General features: G+C 44.8%; 1 protein-coding gene across 3 annotated transcripts in view; it reads left to right on the top strand.

Annotated features, from left to right (window-relative positions):
- MTUS2 (microtubule associated scaffold protein 2) overlaps positions 1 to 26,101 on the top strand; it is a 443,851-nt gene that overhangs the window by 404,841 nt on the left and 12,909 nt on the right. For all 3 annotated transcript variants that reach the window (XM_083169852.1, XM_083169851.1, XM_083169853.1), the window contains exons 9-13: positions 3,343 to 3,557; positions 13,780 to 13,885; positions 18,808 to 18,881; positions 20,033 to 20,131; positions 23,989 to 24,108. In XM_083169852.1, coding sequence (XP_083025978.1) covers positions 3,343 to 3,557; positions 13,780 to 13,885; positions 18,808 to 18,881; positions 20,033 to 20,131; positions 23,989 to 24,108 — 614 coding nt within the window. The remainder of the gene's footprint in view (positions 1 to 3,342; positions 3,558 to 13,779; positions 13,886 to 18,807; positions 18,882 to 20,032; positions 20,132 to 23,988; positions 24,109 to 26,101) is intronic.

The raw sequence follows: 26,101 nt of genomic DNA, 5'->3' as shown, positions 1-26,101 counted from the left end.
TTGCCACGAACAAAAACTATCTGCTTCTCGGTGTCTTGTACAACTCTAGACACAATTACGGTCAGACGGCTGCTGGCATCGACTACCTCTGTTTATATGACTACCACAGAACAGTGTCCTGGCTCTGTATTACATTGCGTATATCTGTCTGTATATGGAGACTAAATGGTCTTGGGCTATGTATTTTAGTACTGAATGGAGAATATAATCAAATAAGACACTAAAGAGGAAATTCAATTGCCAACAATGATCTCACCTGGCTGAATTTGCATGACACCCGCCGCACTTTATGGCAGCGGGATCTCGGCCAATAGGGTTCGCATAGTGTTGTATACGCAAGAGTAACATTTATTTAAGAAATGCCTGTGTGCTAATTCCATCATGGGGTATGAAAGCCATTCCAATTGCTTATTATTTACATTCCTTCAGAGATCCTGGATACTTTCTCCACACTGCACTATTGTAACCCAGATTATCTTGGTGAACCTGCCTCTGTCACATGACATTCGCTTACATTTGCAGCAGGATTATGCTTCTAATAAATTAGACCAGTGGTACCCAACTCCTGTCCTCGAGAGCTACCAACAGTTAACATTTTCCTGGTCTCCTCACAGAATCACCTGTGTATCTTTTAAAATGTGTTAGTCAGTAATGAGTGCACCTGCGCACCTGTGAGGTGAGGTGAGCTTTAAAACATGAACTGTTGGTAGCTCTCGAGGATTGGAGTTGGCTACCCCAGATCTAGACAGCTGTAACAGTTGGTGGAAGAATAAAAGGTAGATACATACAGTACAGTACATATATACTCAACGTATTCTCAAACGTTGACATTTGTAGAACCTATAGCAACATTTTGAAAGGGCCTACAAATGTTTGTTTATTGGGTGGGGCTTGTCATGTGCTTCATAATTTTCATGTCAGAAATGCCCTATATCCTAATCACCCCCCCCCCCTTCCCCTCCCATATCATCTTCCTTATTTATCCCACATATCATCATGGTCCCTCATCCTCCACATCATCCTGTTCCGATAATCCCACATATTATCATGATTAAATTATCCCTCCTTTTTATCATGGTCCCATCTTTCGTATATCATCATGGTCCCATCATCCTTCAGATAATTATGGTTCTGTTATCCTCCACATCATCCTGGTCCCATCATCCCACATATTATCATAATTATACTAACAGTATTTTCGTCATGGTCCCATCATCATGGTTTCATTATATTCGATTTTGTCACAGTCCAGTCATCCCCCATATCATCATGGTCACATCATCCCCCCTCTTAGTCATGTTGCAGGTGACAGCCATGGAATAAAACTAAGGCCTCATTTATACCATACTTTTTAGCAGGTGTGGATCGTATTTTCGACACCACTTAGGTTGACAATCATCAGGTCGACAGGTGGGAAGGTCGACAGGTGTCTAGGCCGACATGGGTGAAGGTCGACAGGTGGCAAGGTCGACATGGGACAATGTCAACATGGGTTTAGGTCGGCACAGCATTAGGTCGTCACGGGTTAGGTCGACAGGTCGGAAGACCCGGCATTTTTCCACTGGGATTTTGCTCGGTCGACTTTGCCATGACCTTGTTTCCACAGCATCATAGTCCCGGGTTTCTCGCGGGTTGTCTCCGTTTCCACTGAACCTTACTCAGGTAACGCCAGCGAAACCTATGGATGTCCTTAAAAATTTTCTCCCAGCCAGAGCCCTGGGAGGACCAATCAGTGGTGTTTGGATGTACACGTGTGCAAAAACCCGTTTCCACAGCTCGTAACCCTTGTGCTAAACCTGCTAAAAAATATGCTCGATTCCCAGGTAAAAATCCCGGGTCACTAGACCCGGGATCTTTTCCTTGTAGCCGTTTCCACTGACACAAGTCCTGGGTCGACCTGGGAAAAACTTTGGGTTCTTAGGCCAGTGGAAAAGGTATAAAACACAACAGCTTGAGTCATTGTTATTCATTACAAAGGTAGATTTAAATAGACCTCTTCAGTAAACTGATATTTTCATTCCGAATCCTTGAGTATATGTATTGGTAGATTGTAAACATCTTATTCTTCTTACATGTGCTGATTACACTTTCCTGTATTACCTATTGTTATACAGTATCATCTATAACCTCATTATGTCTATTTTGCAATGTGTTCTTTGTATTTGTTGTTGATGGGTTTTTTTTTTTGTTGTTTTTTTTTTTGTAACTGTTAGTTTGTACATTATTATTTTTCTGTCCCATCCTGGGATTTGCAAATCGTTATTCAGAAACATATCTGACCTATTAATGACAAATTATATCCCTTTCACAACAGAAGCAAATTACTAGGTTAAAACTTTTCAACCTGGGAATTTGCTGACCAGGGTCGGTCAAGACCAGGGTCAGAGTGCCAGGATTTAAAACTTGTGTTGACCCTTTCACACCACAGAAAAACACGGGTTTTTCAGCAAAGTTCCAGGTTAAAAAGCTTTAACCCAGTAATTTGTGGGTGGTGCAACCGGCAAAATGACCCGGCACTCAAAAATGCCGGGTAATTGCTGGGTGGCCGGTATGAAAGGGGTATTACAGGCCATAAATCTCTGGAGGCTCCTATAATGCAGGCCCGACATCTCTATTGATGAAAACTGCAGTCCCCTGAGGCCAAAATTAGTGGGTTTGTTGGGATTGCTGTATTTCCAACGTAGGATTTCATCCCCCTAATTTGCCAAACGTAACCACTGCAATACAGCAAGGAAACCCCAGATTTACATCTGACAGGTGGGTAGCTGGAAAGTACAGGTTCTGTAAAGAAGGTCAAAATGATCCATACTTGCCTACTCATCTGGAAATTGCGGGAGACTCTTGAGAGTCTCCCGCACCCCTGGAAGAGCAGATCTTTCACATTCTGCCCACCCATTATTTGGGCAGGATGGATAGACAAGCAACTACAATTGTGACGTGGCAATGAGGATCACATTATTTTGAGACATTTCAGCCGTGCCCCCGCTACACAGACTTGCAAATCACAGCATTTGGTGGGAATAGGGGTGGAGCATGATTACGTCAGAATTAGCACCCGCCTACCAAAGAACACAGCAGCGTCTCCTCTCTGGAATTCTCCTGGAGAGGAGAACAAAAAAGCAGGTAGGTCTGAAATGATCTATAGTTAATACTGTGCTTTTGTCTTAAATTCCACCATCAATCACATCAATCGGAATCCGGCTCCATAGGTTTCTAGTAAATTTAGCCTATGGTTTGCTTTATAATTCAGTTTCCTCCCATTGCACCGATCATGTAGCAATGTCAATTTTATGAACTTAGTCCATTTTCCTCCATTAATGTGTCTTTGTGTTGTTGTTCCAGCCTTTAACACAGCGAGGTGCGAGAAATTACAAAAAGAGAAGGAGGAGCTGGAAATTAAATTTGATAATGAAGTGAAGAAACTTGAGAAACATCAGCAAGACGAACTAGAGGCTCTGAAGGAGCGGTTACAGCTGCAGTACGATGGGGAAATTGAGCACTTGCGACAGGAACAGTGTATCCATCTGCTGGGGATCCGAGCTCAGCACCAGGAACAGGTCAGTGGCAGTGTGTGTGTGTGTGTGTGACACAGGGCCGGCGCCACCACTAGGCAGCTCTATGCATTTGGAGGGCGGCAGTTCGCCCCTCACCCCCAGCGAACTGTATAAAAAAATTGCTGCCCCGGCGTCCCTGCAGTGCTGGGGCGGTCAGAGGTGTCCGTGCCGTAGGGGTACCTGCGGCGCCGTCATGTGTATAAAGCTGGCTGCGGCCGGCGGGGTCCCTGTAGTGAATAGCAAATAACTAGCGATATGCGCGTGGTTATTTGCTATTCACTACAGGGACCCCGCCGGCCGCAGACAGCTTTATACACATGACTGCGCCGCAGGTACCCCTACGGCACGGACACCCCTGACCGCACCAGCACTGCAGGGACGCCGGGGCAGCAATTTCTTTACACAGGTACCACCCCCCCCCTCCCTCCCTCCCCCCGGCACCGGGGCGCCCCCACCCCGGCTCGCCTGGGGGCGCTCCGGTGCCTTGCACCGGCCCTGGTGTGACATAGGGCGGGATGTTATAACATCCGCGGCCCCCCTTCGCCGGACATCGCATTTTTAATAACGGCATATGCTATAACATATGCCGTTATTCATGCAAGGGACAGCTCTTGCGGTAAGAGCTGTCCCTTGCGATGCGGTTTCCCGGCACTGGACTTCCGGGTCTGTGACCCGGGAGTCCATCTGCGCATGCGCAGACCCCGGCGCCGGCCGCAGGGCACGCTGGGAGGGATCCGTGACGGATCCCTCAAACAGCGCTGCGGTAAGAAGCCCATAGGCTTCTGCAGGGATTCGCCAGCTTTAGCTGGCGATTCCCTCCGCAGCGCTGACACTGCGGAGGCGCCATATAGCATATAGAAATGCGGTAGAAACCCCGAAAACGGGGTTTTTACCGCATTTCTGCTATATAGCATCCCGCCCATGATCACAATACCAGTTATTCACAAAGTGTTTCTGTAACAAGTAACTGTAGATAATCACTAGTAGACCCTAATGCATGGAGGGGGAACCCTTTGGCACCTCCAGCTGTTGCTGAACTACACATCCCAGCATGCACTGCTACAGTTTTGCTATTTGGCCATGCTAAATCTGAAGCAAAGCATTCCGAGATGTGTAGTTCAACAACAGCTGGAGGGATGAACATCCCTGCCCTAATGCAACAGTCCTGCCCTTTAAAATATTGTGTATGGGCCATTGGGTTGACCCAATTTAGGTTGACATGCATTGGGTTAACTACTGAAGGTCGACAGGGCTTAAGATGACACCTGAAATAGGTCGACAGGGTTGGAAGGTCGACACAAGCATTACAGTAAGTCGACAAAGGCATGGTCGACAGTCAAAATGTCGACATGACTTTTTGGTACTTCTTTACTTTCACGGCGCCAGCATGGAGCCGCACGTACTTCCGGGTTACGCTCGCCACTAACTAAGTAAAATAAACTAAGTTAACGCCATGCCAACATGGATAGTTCATACCTCCACTATCCATGTTGGCATGGAGTTGATTTTAATTAGCGTGGCGAGCGTAGCGAGCCACCAAGCCCGCAGCGTGGGCGAGCGAAGTGAGCCCCGCAAGGGGACTCTGACGCGCGGCGCCATGCTGGCGCCGTGAAAGTACAGAATTACCGACTTTTTCACCCCAGCGGCCGGGCCCCATAGCAGTTGCACCCTCTATAGTTACACCACTGGGAGCAGCAGACATTTACTAACACTGTCCACACCAATATGATAGGAGGCATGTTTCGGACTGCATAACTATTGTGTTCTCTCATGCCCCCTAGTGGAAGTGATATGAAGCATGCAGTTGCTTCTGTTGACAGCAGCACTCACTGTGTGATGAGTAATTATACAGTGGGTACTGCCAGCGGCTGAACGAGTTTAGACACTGCAGGAAGACAGATGTTCCCTTCAGAACGTACTGTACCCTCCCTGAGGACCCAATAGCGAGTTGTTTATATTAGCGCACCAGAGACTCAATCCATCATTCCTACCAGAGTCTAAAAACAAAGTACAAATAGCACACAGCAGCTAACAGTATATAGACGTATAATGGACGCAAAAATGCCTAAACCAAGTAATTGGAAACCTCTGAAGGCTTGACAAAGCACAGATCTGTGTGGAATGCCTTCAGTATTAACAGTAGCAATCTATCGGCATTGTGTCTAGAGGTAAACAGAATCCAGATTATGTGCTGCTGACATAACATTGATTCGGAGGGAGTATACTGCATTACTGATGACCTACATGGAAAATGGGCCCAATTCTTCATTATGTCTGAGCTGAAGGTACCACCAACCTAAAAATGGTAGGTAAATTGGCTCCCGAAAAAAACAATAACCCTAGTATGTGTCTGCATGTACACTGGCCGACCTCTACAAGAGGGTACACATTAGTCAACAGCCAGTTATCCTACCAGTATGTTTTTTCATGTGTGGAAATTACAGTAGCTTACCCAAGCAGCTGTCAATGCAATAGGGCAGTGGTTCTTAACCTTGGTCCCCTCAACAGTTCATGTTTTACAGATCACCTGGCAGGCGCACTCATTACTCACTGTATATGTTAGAAGATCCACAGGTGGAGCTAATTATTTCACTTGTGATTCTGTGAGGAGACCTGCAAAGCATGCAGCACTGTGTGGGGTCCTGAGGACCGAGGTTGAGAAGAACCACTGCAATAGAGTATGCCCATTTTTTTAGTGTTTGATGCAAGGACAAATAAACCTTCTTCAACAATCCAGAAACGTCTCATACATTTCACAGGGTCATTAGTGGGTATGGCGGCAAGCACATACTTGCCTACCTGACCCTCTCCATGAGGGACACAATGCTCTGTTCCTGGCCTTCCCTTGTAATGCATGATTGCCAGCACCTGTGGGGAGCTAGGTCATTGATAAGAAAGGTGTTTCACCACAGGTGATGGCAATCATACATTACCAGGGAAATCCAGGAACAGAACATTTTCTCCCTGAAGGAGAGGGTCAGGTAGGCAAGTATTTGGTAGCACCTGAAGCTGCCTATATTGCCTGCTGAGTATGGGAAAACCGGTTCCCCTCTGCAAGCATGTCACTTTGTGACAAAATGTCCCTGCGCATGTGCTACATTTTACAGGAAGCATTGACAGTATTTATAAGCTAGAAAGGGTCTCCTAAAGCATGAAGAAAAAACTGAAATGTAATAAACTGTGTAGAATTCCCCAAACTCCTGCACTATTCACCTCATTCTGCCACATGGATAAAGGTTCCTTATGACTGAATTGTACTTTCCAATAAATAATATATAAGCAACTAAAAAAGGGTTAGGATAGTTCCTGGCACTATTGTACCAACATTACCGGTGCTTACAGGGAGGACAATCAGGTCCGAAAACAGTCTCAAGCAGACTGAGGGGCAGATGTATGAAGCAGTGATGAGGGAGAAGTGAGACAGAGGAGTAGTGTCGCATCGCAACCAATCAGCACTGAAGTAACATCTATAATTTGCATAATATAAAATTATAGAATATCTGATTGGTTGCCATGGGCCATTTCTCCTCTGGCTGACGTCTCCCTTATCACTGCTTCATACATCTACCCCCCTGAGACACTTCCAGTGTTCTCCAGAAACAGGAAGAGCAGAAGCTGCACAGTATAAAGTAAATGAGCACTTTTAAATGCAATTAAATGCAAATTAAATTTTTACCTTTATTATCCCCTAACTTACATTCAGTATATAAATACGTAATTTCTTCTAAATGGCTGCGATTTGGAGGGATGATCTGGGCAGACATCTAGTAAATTATTTGGACTTTACCATCAATTATCATTTATTTCCACTGACCGATTCATATTAGACGTATTTGCCCGTGGTTATTTATCCCCAGGGCTCGTTGCCCATTGTGTTACTCTCGCCGGCCAGATAAACATATGGCATTTCCTCATAGCACGGCCAAGCATATTATACTGTTCATGTTTGATTTAACAAGGCCATATGATTAGATGTGACTGAATCACACAGCGTGTACACAGCCCAATGAAAATGTTTGCTGGTCACAGTTGCAGGAACCTTGATAGATGATAGTACTCCTTTCACCAGGCCAAGTGATATCTGTGCTATGTTACCCTTAAAGGTTTCCCCTGCCTTTGCTACTATGCCCTTACTCTGATGCAGCGGGATGGGGGAGACAATGTTGTTGGTTAAAATGTTAAACGTGCTGTTAAACCTATTGATGCTTCTTTATTCTATTTCTAATGTGGTTTCAGGCAAAGCTCCCACACACATCACATTGCAAAGTTTAAATATTATGTGCTTGCATTCATTTTAGAACTAGATCACATCACATCGAGTTCTAAATGCCGCCGCTTTAGCATATCACATGCGTTATGAACTAGATGCGATGCAATCTAGACCAAAATGCATGGTGCGCATCACACCCTGTGGGGGCACGTTTAGACCAGTGGTTCCCAAACTGTAGGGTAAATTTACTAAGATGCGAGTTCTGTTTCAGATGGGATGTTGCTATGGGCAACCAATCAGAGACTATCCATTATTTTCTGGTGCTAAATAGGAAGTTGATTCCTATTGGTTGCCCATACATCTGAAACAGAACTCCGATCTTAGTAAATTTCTCCATATGCCTAGGCACCCTGGTGTGCCACAAGGCTCTTGCAGGACCAAATCAAATTATTTATGCTCACAGTGATAAGGAAATCCAGCTCTAGTGGCCAGTGCCGTTGAGAGGGTGGCAGGGTACTTTTTACCCGGGCCCGTTCAGGGAGCCAGGCAATGTGGAGTAGAGAGGACAGGCAGCTGCTGCCTCTCTCCCCAGCTCAGCACACGCTGCTCAGTGCCATGCGCTGAGCGGGGGAGAGAGGCAGCAGCAGCCTGTCCTCTCTCCCTGGTCCTCCGCATAGCACACGGCCCGCAGCCACCGTTAATTTTTTTTTCTACAGGCCACACACCTTTTTCCATTGGCCACACACCTCCCGCTGACCATGCCCCTTTTTCACTGGGGCCTGGCGGCACTGTCGGCAGCCCTGCTAGTGGCTGCCAATCATCTATCATGTGGACAATCCGAAGCACAACTGTACTCCCCCACATAACTGCCCCTAAGGATAACAGATAGGAGGCACAACTTAATTGATTAATGTTTTACAAATTTATCAATAAAATCTTTTATCCTAGGGGGTGATACTCTAGAGCAGTGGTTCCCAACAGTGGTCCTCAAGTACCCCCAACAGTGCATGTTTTGCAGGTCTCCACACAGAATCACATGCTATAATTAGCTCCACCCAGAGGTGTAACTCTGGGAGGCAATGGAGTCACCTGCCGCCGGGCTCCTGCTCCCAAGGGGGCACCTCTCCTCCCCTGCCAGTTTGAATCAGTTAATTGAAAGCCATTGTTATAGCTTCTGTGGCTGACTCCCCCTCCTAACATCATTTTTGCATGTGTCACACCCTGTATTAGAACCCATAACCTGTCTTTGAGACAAACACCTTACTAATTGAGCTACTTGGGGGGCACCAATATATATCTTGCCTCCAGGCAACTGGGACGAACTTACGCCACTGGCTCCACCTGTGGATCTTTTCAAATGTGCCTGAATAATGAGTGAACATGCCGGGTGACCTGGAAAACGTGCACTGTTGGGGGTACTTGAGGACCAGAGTTGGGAACCACTGCTCTAGAGCAAGCATTCCCAACCTTGGTCCTCAAGGCACACTAAGAGGGTATACACACGGATCGATTTTTCCTTATTTTCTAGGTGATCTGTCTAGGCTGCTTGGAAAATAAGCACACATCGCCACGCGTGTATGCCCCATAAGGCTGGCAAAGTGGGGTCCCGCGCGTCACCATCGCCAGCTCAGATCTTTAGCCCATTCAGTCAAGATCTAGATAAATCGCCTGCATGTGCATGAAGAAGACTGATTTAGCACAGATCACCCATACACACATCACTACATGTGTATGGGTGATGTAGCCACTGGGAAAATCGCCTGCCCTGCATCGCTTAGCAAATATCACTAACCAGGATCGCTACCTCTGCATGGGACTTTACAGTCCAGGTTTAAGTGATATCCAGGCTTGAGCAGAGGTGATTTCATTAGTGCCTCGGGTATTTTAATTAACCCATCTGGCTGAAGCCTAGATATCACTAAAACCTGCACTGTTAGTGTGCCATGAGTACTGAGGTTGGGCGCCGTGATTCCAGAAAGTTTTGGAGTTTATCAACACACATCACACATATGAGGTATAATATCTCCCCACCTTGTACAGTCATTAGTATGGGAAGATTAGCAGCAGGAGGGCCAGGCAATTACTATTATTAGACAGTAGTAAATGTAAACATTGTTATAGCTATGTATAACAGCTGACGGCCCTATGCTGAGATCGTGTCTCATTATACAATCTTGATTGACAGTAGACAGATCAGATCCATTCCAATAATGGCAACTATACGAATGCAGTCACTGATCTTCTCCTGCAGGGACATCAGGCTGAAGGGTAGATGTATGAAGCAGTGAGCCAGAGGAGAAGAGGCCCGTGGCAACCAGTCAGCTGCTCTGTATAATTATATATTATTCAAATTATAGATGTTACTTCAGTGCTGATTGGTTGGAATGGGCCACTTCTCCTCTGGCTCACTCACTTCATGTACCTACCCCTCAGTGACTGGGATCAGTGCATTCTTCCCTGTTGCAGGTCCACATTGTCTGCGGGTGGAAGGGGTTTCTCTGGGCAGGGCTGTATTAAACCATGGTCAGACTCTCGCCCATAAGCTTCAGCTATTTTGGCTGCCCCCTGGCACTTTAATCTCTCGGCCTACTACAAATGACAATTTGTAAGCAGAGCTAGTGCCATTATATTCACATCCAGTATTCACATAGACACCGAAACCCAGCTGAAATAAATGCTGCTGACCCATTTTGTCACAGCACAATTATTCTCCTTTCTTTTCTCAGAGTGAGACCGCAATGTCACAGCAGCAGTAAGAGATGGAGACAGCTGCCAATGCCAGCGTGTATGTAGTGTTCTACTGTCTGCTCAGTGGCCCACCAACTAGGGAAGCCAATCACGGTAACCTTATTCAACTCCGCAATTCGGGACTGAAAAATGCTCAATCCTGGGATTCCCATAATCCCACGATTGGCTTCCCTAATAAAGAAAATGCCCAGCCGCCCTGCATATTTACTTACACGGGCGGGTGGTGCGGCCATTAGCTGGGTGGGTGGACGGTGTGGCTGGGAGCCAGGTGGTGCGGCCGAGAGCAAGGCGGGAGCGGTGCGGCCAGGAGGGAGGCAGGCAATGCTGGCAATGGGACCTACACAGCATGACCTTTGACCAGGTCATACTGCACAAGCTGCACAGTCAGGAATGGGAGAAGCAGGGCCGTGTCTGATTGGAAATCCCGGCAATTTTGGTGGCAAATCCCGGGATCTCTCCACCCTACCACTAACCCTGCATATACAGTAACTGGTGGGAGGCAGGGGACCCATCATAACTGCCTTGCTCACCCCTACATTATAAAATGAGGTTCTGTGCATGCACAGAACACTACCTGTTCGGAGCTGAACTCCAATTGTAGGATTTGCGGCAGTAATGAATGACCCAGGTGTTGGTTGCCAGGTTGCTGAGGAAAGCCATTGAGGGAGACTTGCCCCATGGCATGGGCATGTGCCAGGGCAGTGGGGACTAGACAGGAGTTGTCGGTGGAAAGCAATTTTCCAATGTGTTCACAGATTGGTAAATCTGGTTAATGATTTAAAATAGAGATTTGATCATTGAAGTAAGAAAATAAAATGTGAACAATGCATACAGATGTGCTCATACACCTAGGGGTAAACTTAGTAAAGCTTCTAAATGTGAAAAGCGGTATACGTTGCCCATAGCAACCAATCAGTTTCTGTCTATAATTTCTCTTTTGCATCCTAGAAAATGTGAATTTACCTTCCAGTGTCTATATGGCATGAGTGAGAATACATTTTGGCGGTATATTTACTACTAATTCAGATGAGATGTTGCTATGGGCAACTAATCCAGATGCAAAACAGGAAGGCTGCCAAAGGATGCTTTATGTGGTAATTGAGTTATATATCTAAGTTTGCAATCACTTAGGTAAACACAGAGCCCGCCCTAGGCATAGGAGAAGCAGGCACATGCCTAGGGCATCCATCTTAAACCTAGGGCTGGTTCAGCTGACAGCGGGCAGCAGAGAAAGCGGAACGGGCTAGCGGCAGTATGGTGCGGTGTAATGTTAATAAGGAGCAGTGTAGTGTGGTGTCATGAAAATAAGGAACGATACGATGTGATGTAATGTGAATAAGGAACAATATGGTGTGGTGTAATGTGAACAAGGAGAAGCATGGTGTGGTATAATGTGATTAAGGAGCAGTACGGTGCAGTGTAATACAAATAAGGAACAATATGGGATGGGGTCATGTGAATAAGTAGCAATATGGTTTGGTGTAATGTGAATAATGGACTCTAATCTGTGACATAATGGGGAGGGGTGCTGGGTGACAGCAGAACTAGCGGCAGCCCTGTAGGGCACCAGCCAAAATCTTGTCTAGCGCAAAATGGTTAGGGCCAGCTCTGGGCAAACAGCTGGAAATACACAGATATACCTTATTTTATGTATTGAATAATGCAGTCGCTCCCTGGTAAATGAGTGGCAAGGCTGCCTGAATAATCAAAGTCACCGTAATCTCAGGGCCGGTGCAAGGCACCTGAGCGCCCCAGGCGAGTCAGGGTGGGGGCGCCCCGGTGCCGGGAGAGGGAGGGGGGGTGATACCTGTGTAAAAAAATTGCTGCCCCGGCGTCCCTGCAGTGCTGGGGCGGTCAGGGGTGTCCGTGCCGTAGCTAGTTATTTGCTATTCACTACAGGGACCCCGCCGGCCGCAGCCAGCTTTATACACATGACGGCGCCGCAGGTACCCCTACGGCACGGACACCCCTGACTGCCCCAGCACTGCAGGGACGCCGGGGCAGTAATTTTTTTACACAGTTCGCTGGGGGTGAGGGCCGTCCTCCAGGAGCCGGCGCCCTAGGCAAATGCCTAGAGCTGCCTAGTGGTGGCGCCGGCCCTGCGTAATCTGAATATGAACGTGCTACTGTATAATGTCATTGATCTTAATTTGAGTTAATCTTACTTGTATTACTGACATAAACTGCATCTGTTTACCGAAGGAAAGTCAAATACATATACCGGTGCATGCTGGGAACGGAACATAAGCAATGCCTAGCTTTCCCTGCTGTATAATAGCTGCCCAGTTAATCTGCTCCACAGATAATACAACCTCGGTTAATCCAGGTTCTACTGTATTAATGTATTTACAAATTCAAAAACCAGGCAATTAACAGAAACTAATTGGCTTACTGAACAGAGATCCTACTGGACAACCCTGTAATAAAGGGGCTATAATCTCCTTTCCTCTGAATGCTGTACTGTCCTCCATGGCATGATTCACTCCTCTGTCCGAGGACCAAGCTCAGTGCCCCGCCTGCTGTTGGCAGGCACACACATATATATAAAGCCCGTGGAGACTCCAGTATTTAGCTCTCAGCACAATCCCAAGACAAGGATTTGCTGATACTGTGCCGTGCCTCGTTCAAATTAAACCAACAAGAGCCATCTTTCATGTCTATACAAAAACTTGTGATGATATAAGAGCTGGTTATTGAGTGGATGGTGGTTGGTAGTGTTGATATATGTTCGTTACTAATAGGATTAGAATTGATTAGAATTGAAATTCTTCTCACTGCAGAACACTAGCCCTGTGCAGTGCTGTGTGCTGAGCGATCTTGCTGAGCGTTCTGAGCCGCCTAGCATCGCTCAGAACGCTCATCAGCACATCTGCATATGCTCTTTTTAGCTTCACCTCCGCCCTCATCTCCTGGTCACCGACCAGGAACGACCTCCACATTTTGCTACCGTTCGTCCGCTTTTGTTCTGCAGTGCTGTACGTACAAATCATGCAACTCAGAACACATCGCTCCATTGTTTCTGTCGCTGCGTCCGCCTGGCAGTCAGGCCCTCAGTGTTTCTGCACAAATCCAGATGCCAACATTGTTTGTATGTACAGTATACTTAAAATATGAACTATTGTATTTATTATTGGGGCTCTAAGCATATTTTATTTCTCTAGCTTCCAGATATTTTGACCCTATTAAAATAGGCGTGGAAACCTGTACTGAATTACTGCTTTATTTGTACTATCTAAGAGCATTTTGGGATCTCTGTTTCATACGCAGATTGAAGATATGGCTGCCACTCATGAGGCCACTCTGAAGGAGATAAGGAAGTGCCATTCATCCGCCATCACGGCAATCCACGACGACCACGAGAAAAGCTTTCGCAGTAATACATTTATTTACTTTTTCAAAATTGTATTCAGTCCTTAACACCTCACTTCTAGCTGATTATTGTCATCCTACAGCGGGGATGGGGAACCTTTGGCCATCCAGCTGTTGTTGAACTATGCATCCCAGCATGCCCTGCTACAGGTTTGCTATTTGGCTATGTTTTAAACTGTGGCAGGGCATGCTGGGATGCGTCGTTCAACAACAGCTGGAGGGACGAAGGTTCCCCATCCTTGTCCTACCGAATAGAAGCTTAAATTTTCAATTTAGAATGTTTTCTTGTCATTGTGTAGGTCTGTGTGTACAATTCTGCTAAACACAGCACATTTATTTTAACACTAAGGCTACACACAGAGGGCCTTATTCTAGTTCACTCTTTCTGACAAATTCCTTCTTAGATGGACAAAACCATGTGCACTGCAGGGGGGCAGATGTTACATGTGCAGATAGAATTAGATTTGGGTGGGGTTTTACTTCAAAGTGAGATCTATATTGCAGTGTAAAAATAAAGCAGTCAGTATTTACCCTGCACAGAAACAAAATAACTCACCCAAATCTAATTCGCTCTGCACATGTTACATCTGCCCCCCTGCAGTGCACATGGTTTTGTCCATCTAAGAAGGATTTTTTCAGAAAGAGTGAACTAGAATAAGGCCCAGAGTGCTTTGGATGTTCATTCTGTAAGCGGCATAATGCTGGAGAACCGGGTCACATCACCCTGTTTGCTGGCGCTGTTAATAAAAGAGTTACCAGCAACGGCTGGCTAGAATTCAGTGTCATTACTCTTGTCATATTCCACGGATTGTAGAGCGATGCTTATCCCCGGTAACACTGGGATTGTAACATATGGCGATGCAGTGACCCACTCATTGATGGGTTATATCCTCACTGTAGGATCATTTGTTTCATATTTTGTCATGTCTATCAGGAACATCATTGCTAAAGACAAGTAGCATTGATTAATACGCCAGGTCTGTGAACTGTACCCCACACCATTCCATCCATAATTACTGAGAAACTCTCTGTATTGTTCTCATCTCTTTCAAGGTATTTGGATTGTTAATTAACTACTTAACTGGCTAATATTTTTCCATATTCTCAGAATATTTTGTTTTTGATCAGTAAATTACATGAAGAACATTTATCTTATCCAACATGATTAAAAAAAGCACAGCAATCTCACCACTTTCTGTTTGCTCCTTGGCCATTTTCCCCCGGATAGAGGTTGCTGATACATCGTGTATCGCAGTGTCCTCATTACTCCTGTCCTTTCACTGGTACTGTAGATCCTGCTCCCGGATGCTAAGAAGCATTACATTAGGATGCATTGATCCAGATATTGATGTCTAGATATTGATAGGCTTAGAGGCAACAGCATAGGATTTCCTAGTTGCATTATTTTGACTTCATTTCTACGGTTTCTTATGTTGAATAATTAAATCAGGGATTTTCAACCTTTTCTCATGGAACACTGAGCAAAAGCCTTTGGCAAACCACAGCATCGGGCTTTATAAAGGAGACGTTTTATGATTGAAAACAAGTATTATTGTTTAAAAATATATATAATTATATTTATTGAAAAAAGAAAAGAATAGACCTTGGCGCAATCAATTAGCAGCTTGTTCAAATGAGGGGGTTTAGCGCCCCAATTATATATGTAATACAAGGAAAAGAAAGTAGAACAGCGCTGATGTTATACTGATGTATAAAACAATACCACGAATAGGTATAACAAAAATGTATTGATAAACAATAAAATTACATTTTGCTAGCATCCATGTTAGATAAAATGAGCCTTAAATGTATAAACAGTTAAGTGCTGATAGACTGCACCTCCACACGAGTATACTGCACCTCCACACGAGTATCCACCACCCCTCAGCTGTCTAATACCCAGCTGAGGGGTGGTGGAGTCCAGGCAGATGTTTTGTCCATATTCAAACAAACTCGATGGTGGTATTATGCAAGGGGTCCATAAGATGGAAATGGTGGAAACCTTCCCTCGCCGAGTAGGATTAAACGGTAACTGGAAATCCTCCTTATTAGCAGGCCGGAATTAGATGGAATTGTATCCTTGGTGTGCAGATTTAATGTCCAAATACAAAGTAAAGGCTCAATTTAAAAGCAGGCTCTCGAGCTTGTGAGCCTGTTTGAGCCTGGAAGATAATAGATGGAATGTAATTGTTTGCCCATAGGTAACATTCTGGGAAGTACTCATTGCCCTGGCGAGCGCACGGCAGCTTAGCCTGCTTTGGATTCTCATTACAGGGTGTGCAGTCTAGGGCCCCCCTCTTCCCATATAGTCTATATTGTGTATCCATACACACCTGAAGCCTGAGATTGCTTCTGCCTAGATTAGCAGCCCCCCCCACCACCCTCAAATGTTTTTAAGAAGGCACTAGCAATGACTGCACAACTGTGATGAAGGCATAATTTCAAGTAAGTCCTAATACTTTATAACTGTCAGTTTTCTTGGGGTAATTGACTGTCTGGGTGCTGGGCCCCCTTGGGTCTGTCTGGCTGGACCACTCCAGGGCATCGCTACTTTACACATAGACTCACAAACATATCATCATTTTTCTGTGTATGTCTTTTTTATATGTATTTTTTCATATATTTTTTCATATATTTTTTCACAAAATCGATTTTTTCTTCTCACTTTTGACACACCCTTTATCACTATTAGTTGCTTACACATACCCTACATTCTGTGACACTTTACACTCTATTACACTTCACAGCTATATTTTATTTATGTGGTGCCCTGGGGTGGTTTTGCTGGACTGGCTTGGGGGTGCCCTGCGCCCCAGGCATGAACCCCATAGTGCTAGGGACCTGCTCTAAAGAGGTGACCTTAACGTTGGTGGGCAGGTACATATCTTTGGCCAAATGTATGCTAACGTCCTCATAAATGAATTATAAAAGGAATACATGTTAGCAGTAATGATTGCATAGTGCACCTGCAAACCCCCTCTGTCTTGCATATGATATAGCTAAAAATTTCAGCAAGGTAGCACCTCTCATTACAGGGTGTGCAGTCTAGGGCCCCCTCTTCCCATAAAGAAATAAAATAAGCAAGATCCATCAAATAATAAATAAACTGACTTGTAGACAACAAATAAATGAAAAAAAAAACATACAAATTACAAATTTCAGTTCCCCTAAAAAAGATGTCGAATGCAGAACAGAGAACTTCAACAAAGGAATCAATGAACACAGTTCTCCATTTTGGCATTGAATATTCTTTCGGCAAAATATCCCCAAAAAAACCATAGAAATACAACAGATAATAGTAGCGACTATATAACGGTGAATTGGCCGGCATTCGCGGTTCGCTTTCAGTAAACAGTGATCATTGAATACGTCGAATATCATTTTTGGTGAAAAAATTTGCCTGTTCCCCCCAAAAAACGGTGAATCAAGAGCATTGAATACTACCCCCCAGGAGGGAGAAAAAGCAATAGCAGATCATCTATGTGTGCTCAGTAATCACTATAGAAGGAGAGGGGAAAAGAGACCCAGTTACGTTGCAAGGTAGATGATAGTACAAATGTCAAAAGAAAGAGTTGCAAAATATCTTAAAACAACATACAAGATCCTAAACAGCATGGATTTACTGGGGGGAGATCATGCCACACAATTCTTGTTGGCTTCCTTAACTCTGTGACTAAAAGATTAAGGGGAAAGGGTGGACTGGATGATGAGGTGGACCTCCGGTAGTAGGGCCCACTGGGGGTTTCCCCTGTAGAGGGGCAGGCAGTTCAGTAAAGCAGGGATTGGGGCTGGAGTAGGTGGATAGTGCCATCATCTGGTCCCACCACAATAGAAGGTTGCAGAAGACTTGCCCACCTTTCCAGGGGGTCAGGAAAGGCACTTGATATTCAGAAGCCTTCTGGCCATTCCGGGAGGACTAGTGCCCTGTGGACAGGGTCTGGCTGGCAACTTTCAGCCTGGGGGGCAACACAAGCAAGTGGCCCACCTCCATCGCCATAGTTTCACCACCCTACCCTCTCCCTCCTCCCCTCTAGTATGCAGCAAGGATAAAACAATTATTCACCCACGCACACCTACACCAGAAACGGGGACAGCGCATGCCGAAGGCACTTTGCAAACATTTACACTGTAATCCCCATTACACATAATGCCACACACCGTATTGCCCATTACATATAAAGCCAACACTGCAATGCCCATTACGCATAATGCCACACACTGTAATGCCCATCAAACATAATGCCACACACCATAATGTCCATTAAACATAATGCCACGCCGTAATGCCCATTGCACATAATGCCATCACCATAATGCCCATTAAACATAATGCCACACACCATAATGCCCATTAAACATAATGCCACACACCGTAATGCCTATTAAACAAAATGCCACACACCGTAATGTCCATTACACATAATAGCACGTGTAAGTCGGGATTCAGATGTCGGAGAAATGACCTTCGGAATTCCGACTGTGCACTATTTTCACAAAACTTCATGCAGCAGCTCCCTCTTGTGGTGTAAAGGGGAATTTCAGGTAGACACGAGTCTGTTACCAACATTTAAAAACGATTTTATTGAGGCACATTGCTGAGCCTTCACGCAGGATATTTACAATGCTGTCTCAGTGGACACTGCCATAGTTCATGACACGTTCTCCAAATATTACAATAGTATCCTTGCTCGAATTTTAAATAATACTTCTGGAGTTTTTACATTGAGAAAAATAGTAGGAATAATTCATCATTAGAAATGACATTCTACATGCAGGTTTATCTGTATCATGGTGTCTAGGATTTTACACTTGTATTCTTTTAATGTTGGATGAAATATCTGTAAATAACAAGAACTGCTTTTGTATTTGTACCACATCGCTTTACAGTTTGCATTTAAACATTCGATTCCTTCTATTCCCCATTAGAGACGAAGGAGAGTCATGTGTTGGAGAAGAACACGTTAGAGGATGGTTTTGAGAAGCTACGCTTGTCATTACAGGTAACTAGACTATGCAATACTGAGTCTCCTAGAGCTGTATTATGTGCACTAAGGGCCTAATTCAGGGGCCCTCGCAGATATCCAAAAATCGCTTCTCTGAGACCTGCAGACTAGCCATGGCCGCAGTTTAAGTAGCGATGGGGCTGGTGTAGACACAACAGGCAATGCGGCAGCGACCGAATGTTTTGGGGCTGTGACTGAGCATTTTGTGGGAGTGGACCAGACAACGCAGGAGTGTCTGGACCACAGGAGGGGATGACCAGGGAGGCTGTCTGATGTAACGGGGGCATCCATTAATGGGACCCGGTGGTCAGACAGACTTGATGTGCTAGACACCCCCAACACACACACACATAATTTTTTATTGATTATTAGGGTTATTATTGTGGGGGACTATATATGCGTGACCTGCAATCGGGATGCCGCTGGTCAGACCAACAATGGCATCCCAATAATGAAAATCCTGACACACTCTCTCTCCCCCTGTCCCCTAATTCTCTGTACCTAATGCCTAACCCTCTCCCCCCACAGCCTAACCCTCTCCCCTTTTGAGTTCCTAACTCTCCCTTCCTCCCCACCAACCCTAACTTCCTCCTAGTACTGAAACCTAACCTGCCTGGCACGCTTACGTGGAGGATGCCGGCTGTCAGGATTCTGGCATTGGCATCTCCAATAAATCGTGCTTACCTGTCATTTTTATGTTGGGTTTTGCAGCGCAGTTTCTGTTTGGCTACATATGTTGTTATTGGCAGCCACGAGCACTAGTTTTGCTTACATAACTAACTATAAATCATTTGATTTGTGACTGACACACCACCCCGTGGCACCCTTGCGGTGCCATTGCATCCAGTTTAGTAACCAATGGTTTACAGTATGTTGTGGATGTAGTCATGCTCAGCAAATCGCTGCATAGCATAGCAACAAGTGTGCCTGGAATTGGTTGCATGCGGGTGTGAGAATGCACATGCCCATAACTATATACAAATAGCATTGGCTGGGTTAGATTAGTAGCAGACCAGTGCGCCATGCAGCATGCCCGGGCAGACACATAGCAGCAATGGTGGCTACAGTATGTACCTGTGTGCACAGAAGGTTGGGTGATACAGTGATTACAGTAATGGTTACCTCTCCCTTTATCCTGCCCCTGACAGGACCAGGTTGATACCTTGACGTTCCAGAACCATACACTGAGGGAGCGGGCAAAGATGTTTGAAGAGGCCTTAATGAGGAGCACTAATGAACAATTAGAGGTAATTCCATTCATCTTCATTACCAATAGAATCAGAATCAGAATCTTTATTTGTCATAAAATGGCCACATGCAGTGAACATTAAACGAAAATAAAAGAGCATACAGCACATATATACAGCAAAAGCGTAAAAAAGACAGTGATAACAGACAGCCAAATCGTACATGCCTACATTATTCAACCCTAAGATTTACAGTTATTTAAAATCCAAACAGCTATTGGAAAAAAGCTCTCTCTAAATCTCTTTGTCTTACATAAAACTGATCGATAACGCCTATGAGATGGTAGTAAGGAGAAAAAGTCATTATATGGGTGGGTAAAGTCACTCAGAATACATTTTGTCTTCAAAGAAAGTCGACTCAGAAAGATGTCGTGCAGGTTCGGTAGAACAACACCCACTGCCCTACCCGCAGTTGACACAACCCTCTGAAGGGACTTTCGATCCGCAGCCGAGCAGGGACCGAACCAGGCCAATAACCCATAAGTGAGGATGCTCTCAATTACACAAGAATAAAAATTAATCAGGGTCTTCTCACTCAGACCAGCCAGTCGCAGTTTCCTCAGGAAATACATGCGCTGGTTGGCCTTGGGATGGGTATCCCAAGAAAGATCGTTAGCAATATTGATACCCAATATTAGATCATGTTAATTTTTTATGAAAAGAAAAGGCAAAACATATTCACAAGATTTTACGTTTAAAATAATTTCCCCGCAACATCCAGGAACCTTATTAACTCTTTCAGTGCCGATTTGTCAAAATTGGTGTAAAAATTGGCAAGCTAACATTTTTATTCATCAAAATGACCTGTAATGTTTAACTTATATAGGAAATAGAATCTTATTTTACGCAACATTGTTTTATTTGCATTCATATAACAAATGTGAGCGACGCTGACATTTTTAGCGGAGATTTTGAACATCTCTCAAAAAGGTGTTGGCACTCAAAGGGTTAAGCAGGACTGCACGCGTATAACCGTGGGGGATCCGTGCCAGGAGCAACCATGGTTCTGACCCAGTCAGCCCTTTACTCAGGGCTGGCGCCACCACTAGGCAGCCTTAGGCATTTGCCTAGGGCGCCGGCCACTGGAGGGCGGAAGTTGGAGCAGCTGTCCCCCCCTCCACTCCTGTCGCCGCCGCATCGCCCATCACCAGGCTGGGGTGAGTCCGCAAGCAGAGCATTCCCCACCCCCGGGTAGCAGCCACCCGACAACCCCTGCCGGGTCCGACGCACGCCCGGCACCCCCCCCGCCCCCTTCCCCCTCCGTGTTCAATTTAAGCTTAACTGGGTTAGTAATAGATGAATTGCCTTTTCTGCGCAGGAAACCTGCCTATGTTAGTTTTAAGGCTGACATTCTTATATGAGTGAACCCAAATCATCAAAGTCCTAAAAATTTTGTGTAACGCAGTCGGGGGAAATCTCCAAAATCCTAATATAACTACAAAGGGACGTCCTACTTTTCAGCGCGTTTCTGATTGTGTCAGGACCCCGGGAAACCACTTGGGAAAGAAATGACAGAAATGAATAACTCTATTGTGTTACCCTGGTGTCTTATACAGCAGGGCGCTTCCCAGAGATGATGGATAGGACCATTCTGCAGAATAAGTCTCTACACTAACAGAGATGTCAGAACTGTCAAAGACCGTTTTATTATGTAGTATTGTTACATTAATGTGATAGCATGAATAATTCACACCTCCATCGCTCATCTCTCTGGGAGTTACTGAGCTCCAGATGGGAGCTGGAAGCAACAAAGGCCCATCAAAAATATCCGCTTATTCTGTGAGGCAGCACAGCAAGGGCTCGTTCTAACACAGACCAATATGTCGTTCTCTGTTTGTTCAATATATTGTGGTGTATTTGATGCTTTTTGCTCGCTGTTACAGCTCGCACTTCAGGATTCAACTGCAAACGCCGTTTCCACCTCGCTGGATTTTTACAGCAACGTGGAAATGGTGTGTGCGGCCGCTAAAACAGTGAGGCTCGCTGTTTGGGGGAATCCTCACCATCATCTGACAGCGAGGATTCCCTGGGAATGTAGAATAGGGTGAGCGGCTGGCGCGGGGGTTAAACGGAGAGGATCGCTTGTTTTCAGTAATCCCCGCCAATTAAACCCCTCGCCAGCTGCATCGAATACGGCCCATTGGATACTAGATTTTATGCGCTTTGCCAAAAAGGGGGCATGGCGTAGTGGGGGAGGGCTTGGCTTCACGTTCCATGTCCCGGAGATGCAGGGCTGTCCTCGGTGAGTGTGCCGTCCACAGTCCTCGCTCCTACACTGTGACCGGAGCCATGTGCTGCTCGTAATGTTACAGTAAAGCACCAGGCTCCTGTCAGTAATAGGAATCAGCATTTAGGTCTCACTCCCCCTCCCAGGTGTGATGCCACTGGTCACAACCAAGAGGATTTGACTTCTGTATTGTGCAAAGGGTCTCACAGCTAATTACACATTTCCCAAGTGGATATGAATTATTTCTATAAGTTTTTAGCCACATCACTGCTGAGGGTTTTCTCACCCCTGTGCTGAGGCCATGTTTCAGTACAGTGCTCAGTCACAATCCAACGTCATCAGTATCACTTTCTCTATGCCTTCCCCACACAATTATACCTTGTTTTTCAGAAAATACCATTAGTGTTTTTGTTTATTTTAGCATGTCTAAAATGTTCGTAATGGAAATTAGCGAAAATAATAATAATTTATATATATATATATATATATATATATATATATATATATATATATATATATATATATATATGTAAAACCACAAATAAATGTTTTGTGGTTATTCAGTTATGTGCAGGGAGTGCAAATTGCTGTTGTAATGGAAGATGACATAAACACATGCAATGACACCACATCGCACCCCAGATTTGTGGAATTTTATATACAGTCCCATGGGTGACTCTGCTCCTTCAAACAATGGTACCCCCCACTTTGGTACAGGTCAGAATGGGGGATATACTGGACTTAGTCGATGAAAAAACTAAAGTTGTCCATAGCACTGGATGGTATTGTTCGTTGTCACAGGTGATGACCAGACAGTAACTGCAATGGGGCCACTTGTCCTCTGCGGTGACGGTGGGAAATAAATGTGTCTTCAAGTGTAAGTCAAGATTTCAAACACAATAAACTTTGTCATAAAATGGAATGGAATGAAAAAGTGGCTGTAGGCAATGGGTAGACTAGCAGCCATAGATCTGTAAACTTGCAAACCTTCCTGGGCCATTTGATTGACTGGGATAGATTAGCATTATATTTAGTAGTGCCACACGATTTGTAGCCTTTCATCCTGTGCCTGCAGCAGCCGGTAGTAAAACGCTCTTTAATGGTTTTAACATCCTTGACAGACTATTTTTATGCAGAGAGGTCTCGGAGCCAGGCTGCATTATAGCGGTATCTGTCTGCAAACCCTTCCTGTGCAGAATCCTTTATGATACTAGACAAATACAGACACAATCATTATCCGGAGGCCATATTAGGCCACTATGTGATCCTCACTCCTATATTAGGACAGTTATTAAACTAAATAAAAGCATACAATATTATTACAAGGCCAGAAGTATCTCCTGCACCTAGCATGGATGAGGTGTAAAGGCCAGTGGTAATGATGACAGGTACTTGTACGTACGAGTAGTGGGGGATTGCATACAGTCACATTAGCAGTCTGTCCGCAGCGATGTACGTAGCTGCATTTAAATTATGCGCGAATATGACTCTCTGTATCATTATACAGGCACAGCCAGAGAGACAAGACATTGGCTGCCTTTGTATAGGCTACGAGGACATGGTACTAGAAGACCATCTGTGTAAGTTCTTCCACCTCGATGTAAATAAACATGGATGTCTTATATTACAGATTGCTCTGGCTCCATACCGGCACTTAGATGAGGACCTTATCAGCGTTAAACAAGTCTTAGAGATGAAGAACCAGTTAATCCATCAGCAGGAGAAGAGGATAATGCAGCTGGAGAAACTGGTGAGTTCTATGAGGTTTTCCATTCCCTTGGCCTATTCATGATGCACAATAAATGCAAAGTAAAAACTCTCATCGGAAATATATCATGATATTTTTTAATTAGGGATTGAGATAATGATGTCCGTTTGTATTATAAGTGTCCAGTAATTAGAGCAAAATGATTCCCTGCTATTTTGTGGAGTTGGCGTGAAGCAGTTTAGTCAATGGTTACATTTTCATCCTTGTTATCAGCAATACGGACACCTGCTGGCTGTACACGTGCAGCGGTCATCGGCCATACTGTATGTAGGCTCTGCGGCAGTATGCGGTCACCAATGGTAATGCAGGGGCACTCGATGGCTTAATAATATATATTTACAGTGCTAAATACACAATTTTGAGGAATCAGCCAGAGGCTTGGATATAAGCTGATTCCTAATCTGAATTCTATCAACATTAAAGGATACAATTTAAAAAAAAATGTAATCCTTGAAGTGATGTAATTAGGTCATCTTCCTCCCCTACCCCCTGTAATTAATGCATATTCCTTAATTGATCTGTCCTGTACTGTCCTGCAGGTGTCCCTATCACTGATCAATCCTCTATACCCACCTTGGGATCTGGCTGTGCTCCAGCCTACAAATATCCCTTCCTCAAATAAAAGGGTTGACATCTTAAGCAGTGGAAAGACCTGTAGACCAGTGGAGATATAAGAAGGCATTGCTTAAATCCACATAGTAAAATGATTAAGTTACATTCGGAAACTAAATGGGGCCAACTCAATTGGGGACAATGTAAGATCGCATGTTCCACCACTATCCATGCACCACTAATCTTTTACGGTTACATTGTACATTTTCCTCCACACTCCTATCAATCTGTGAGGTATAATACACAATAAAGGGGTGATGTAGGGTGTGGTTATTGATGTTTAAATGCCGGCACACTGGAGACAGTGGAAGTTAATGGTTCTGGAAAAAGCTATTCTGTTCTTGAGTTTAGAATGTTGACACTGTAATGTTGAACGGTTTGTAATGTCAACATGTAAAATGGTGTGTTAAGATGGAGAGGTAGGTTTATATATCATTGATACTGGAACAAGAGCTAGTAAAGCAGGACAAGTCACCTCCTCAGCACAAGAGGTATTTCCTGGTTCTAAGGTGGAGTAACATTGGATGATTCACATCAAACCACTAATGGCGCATTAAGTTGACATGGTCAATAGGTCCTCATGACAATGATCGACATGAGTTTTAAAATTCTTTGAAAAAAGGGGATGTGGTACACTAATTGGGGAGCCATGTGCTACAAGATAAAAATTGACACAATAAAAAAACAAATCTCAAACTTTTCATGCTTCAATAATTTTGATTATCGACAATTTTCCTTGTTTTGAGCTTTTTTCCTTGTTAACCTTGTGCATGTTGACCTTTTAGTAACTGCCGACACTATGCAGGGCCAGTGAAGGTTTTTTGGCACCCTAGGCAAAACTTCAGCTTGCTGCTCACACCATTACCACCAATACCACCTTTCCATAACCGCAGGTGAAAATGTGGAGGTGGTGCTCAAAAAGGGTGCCTCCCCCAGATTAGATTCTGGAGTCAGGGGCATGGCCTAATTATGGGAGGCATGGCCATGCACCCTTAGAATAAAATACAGAAAAAAATGTACTTTAAACAATTCCCTGGCCACACTGTAGCCAAGCGTTCAACAGTGTGTGTTGTAGGTGTAGTGCCCGCCCTGACTATTTGAAACACATCCCAAGGGGGAAGGGTTTAGAATGATCTGTTATGACAGCAGAGTTTGGAAGCAAAAGGCGTTGTTTAAAAGTGACGATTTGTATTCTGGGATTAGGAAGAGGGAGGTTCTAATTGATGGGGTTATACAGATGGAGCGTGGCCCATCTTTGCGGAAGATTCGCCAGCCGCCATCCTCCGAGATGCGCGCACGTCCCCTTACAACAGGGCTCCCCCGGGTCCCTGCCGCTTAGACAACAGTCACCCCGGGTCCCCGC

The sequence above is a fragment of the Crinia signifera genome, chromosome 2 (assembly GCF_055691185.1).
Source record: "Crinia signifera chromosome 2, ASM5569118v1, whole genome shotgun sequence".
In the NCBI taxonomy this organism is placed as follows: domain Eukaryota; kingdom Metazoa; phylum Chordata; class Amphibia; order Anura; family Myobatrachidae; genus Crinia; species Crinia signifera.
This window is presented reverse-complemented; position numbering and strand designations above follow the sequence as displayed.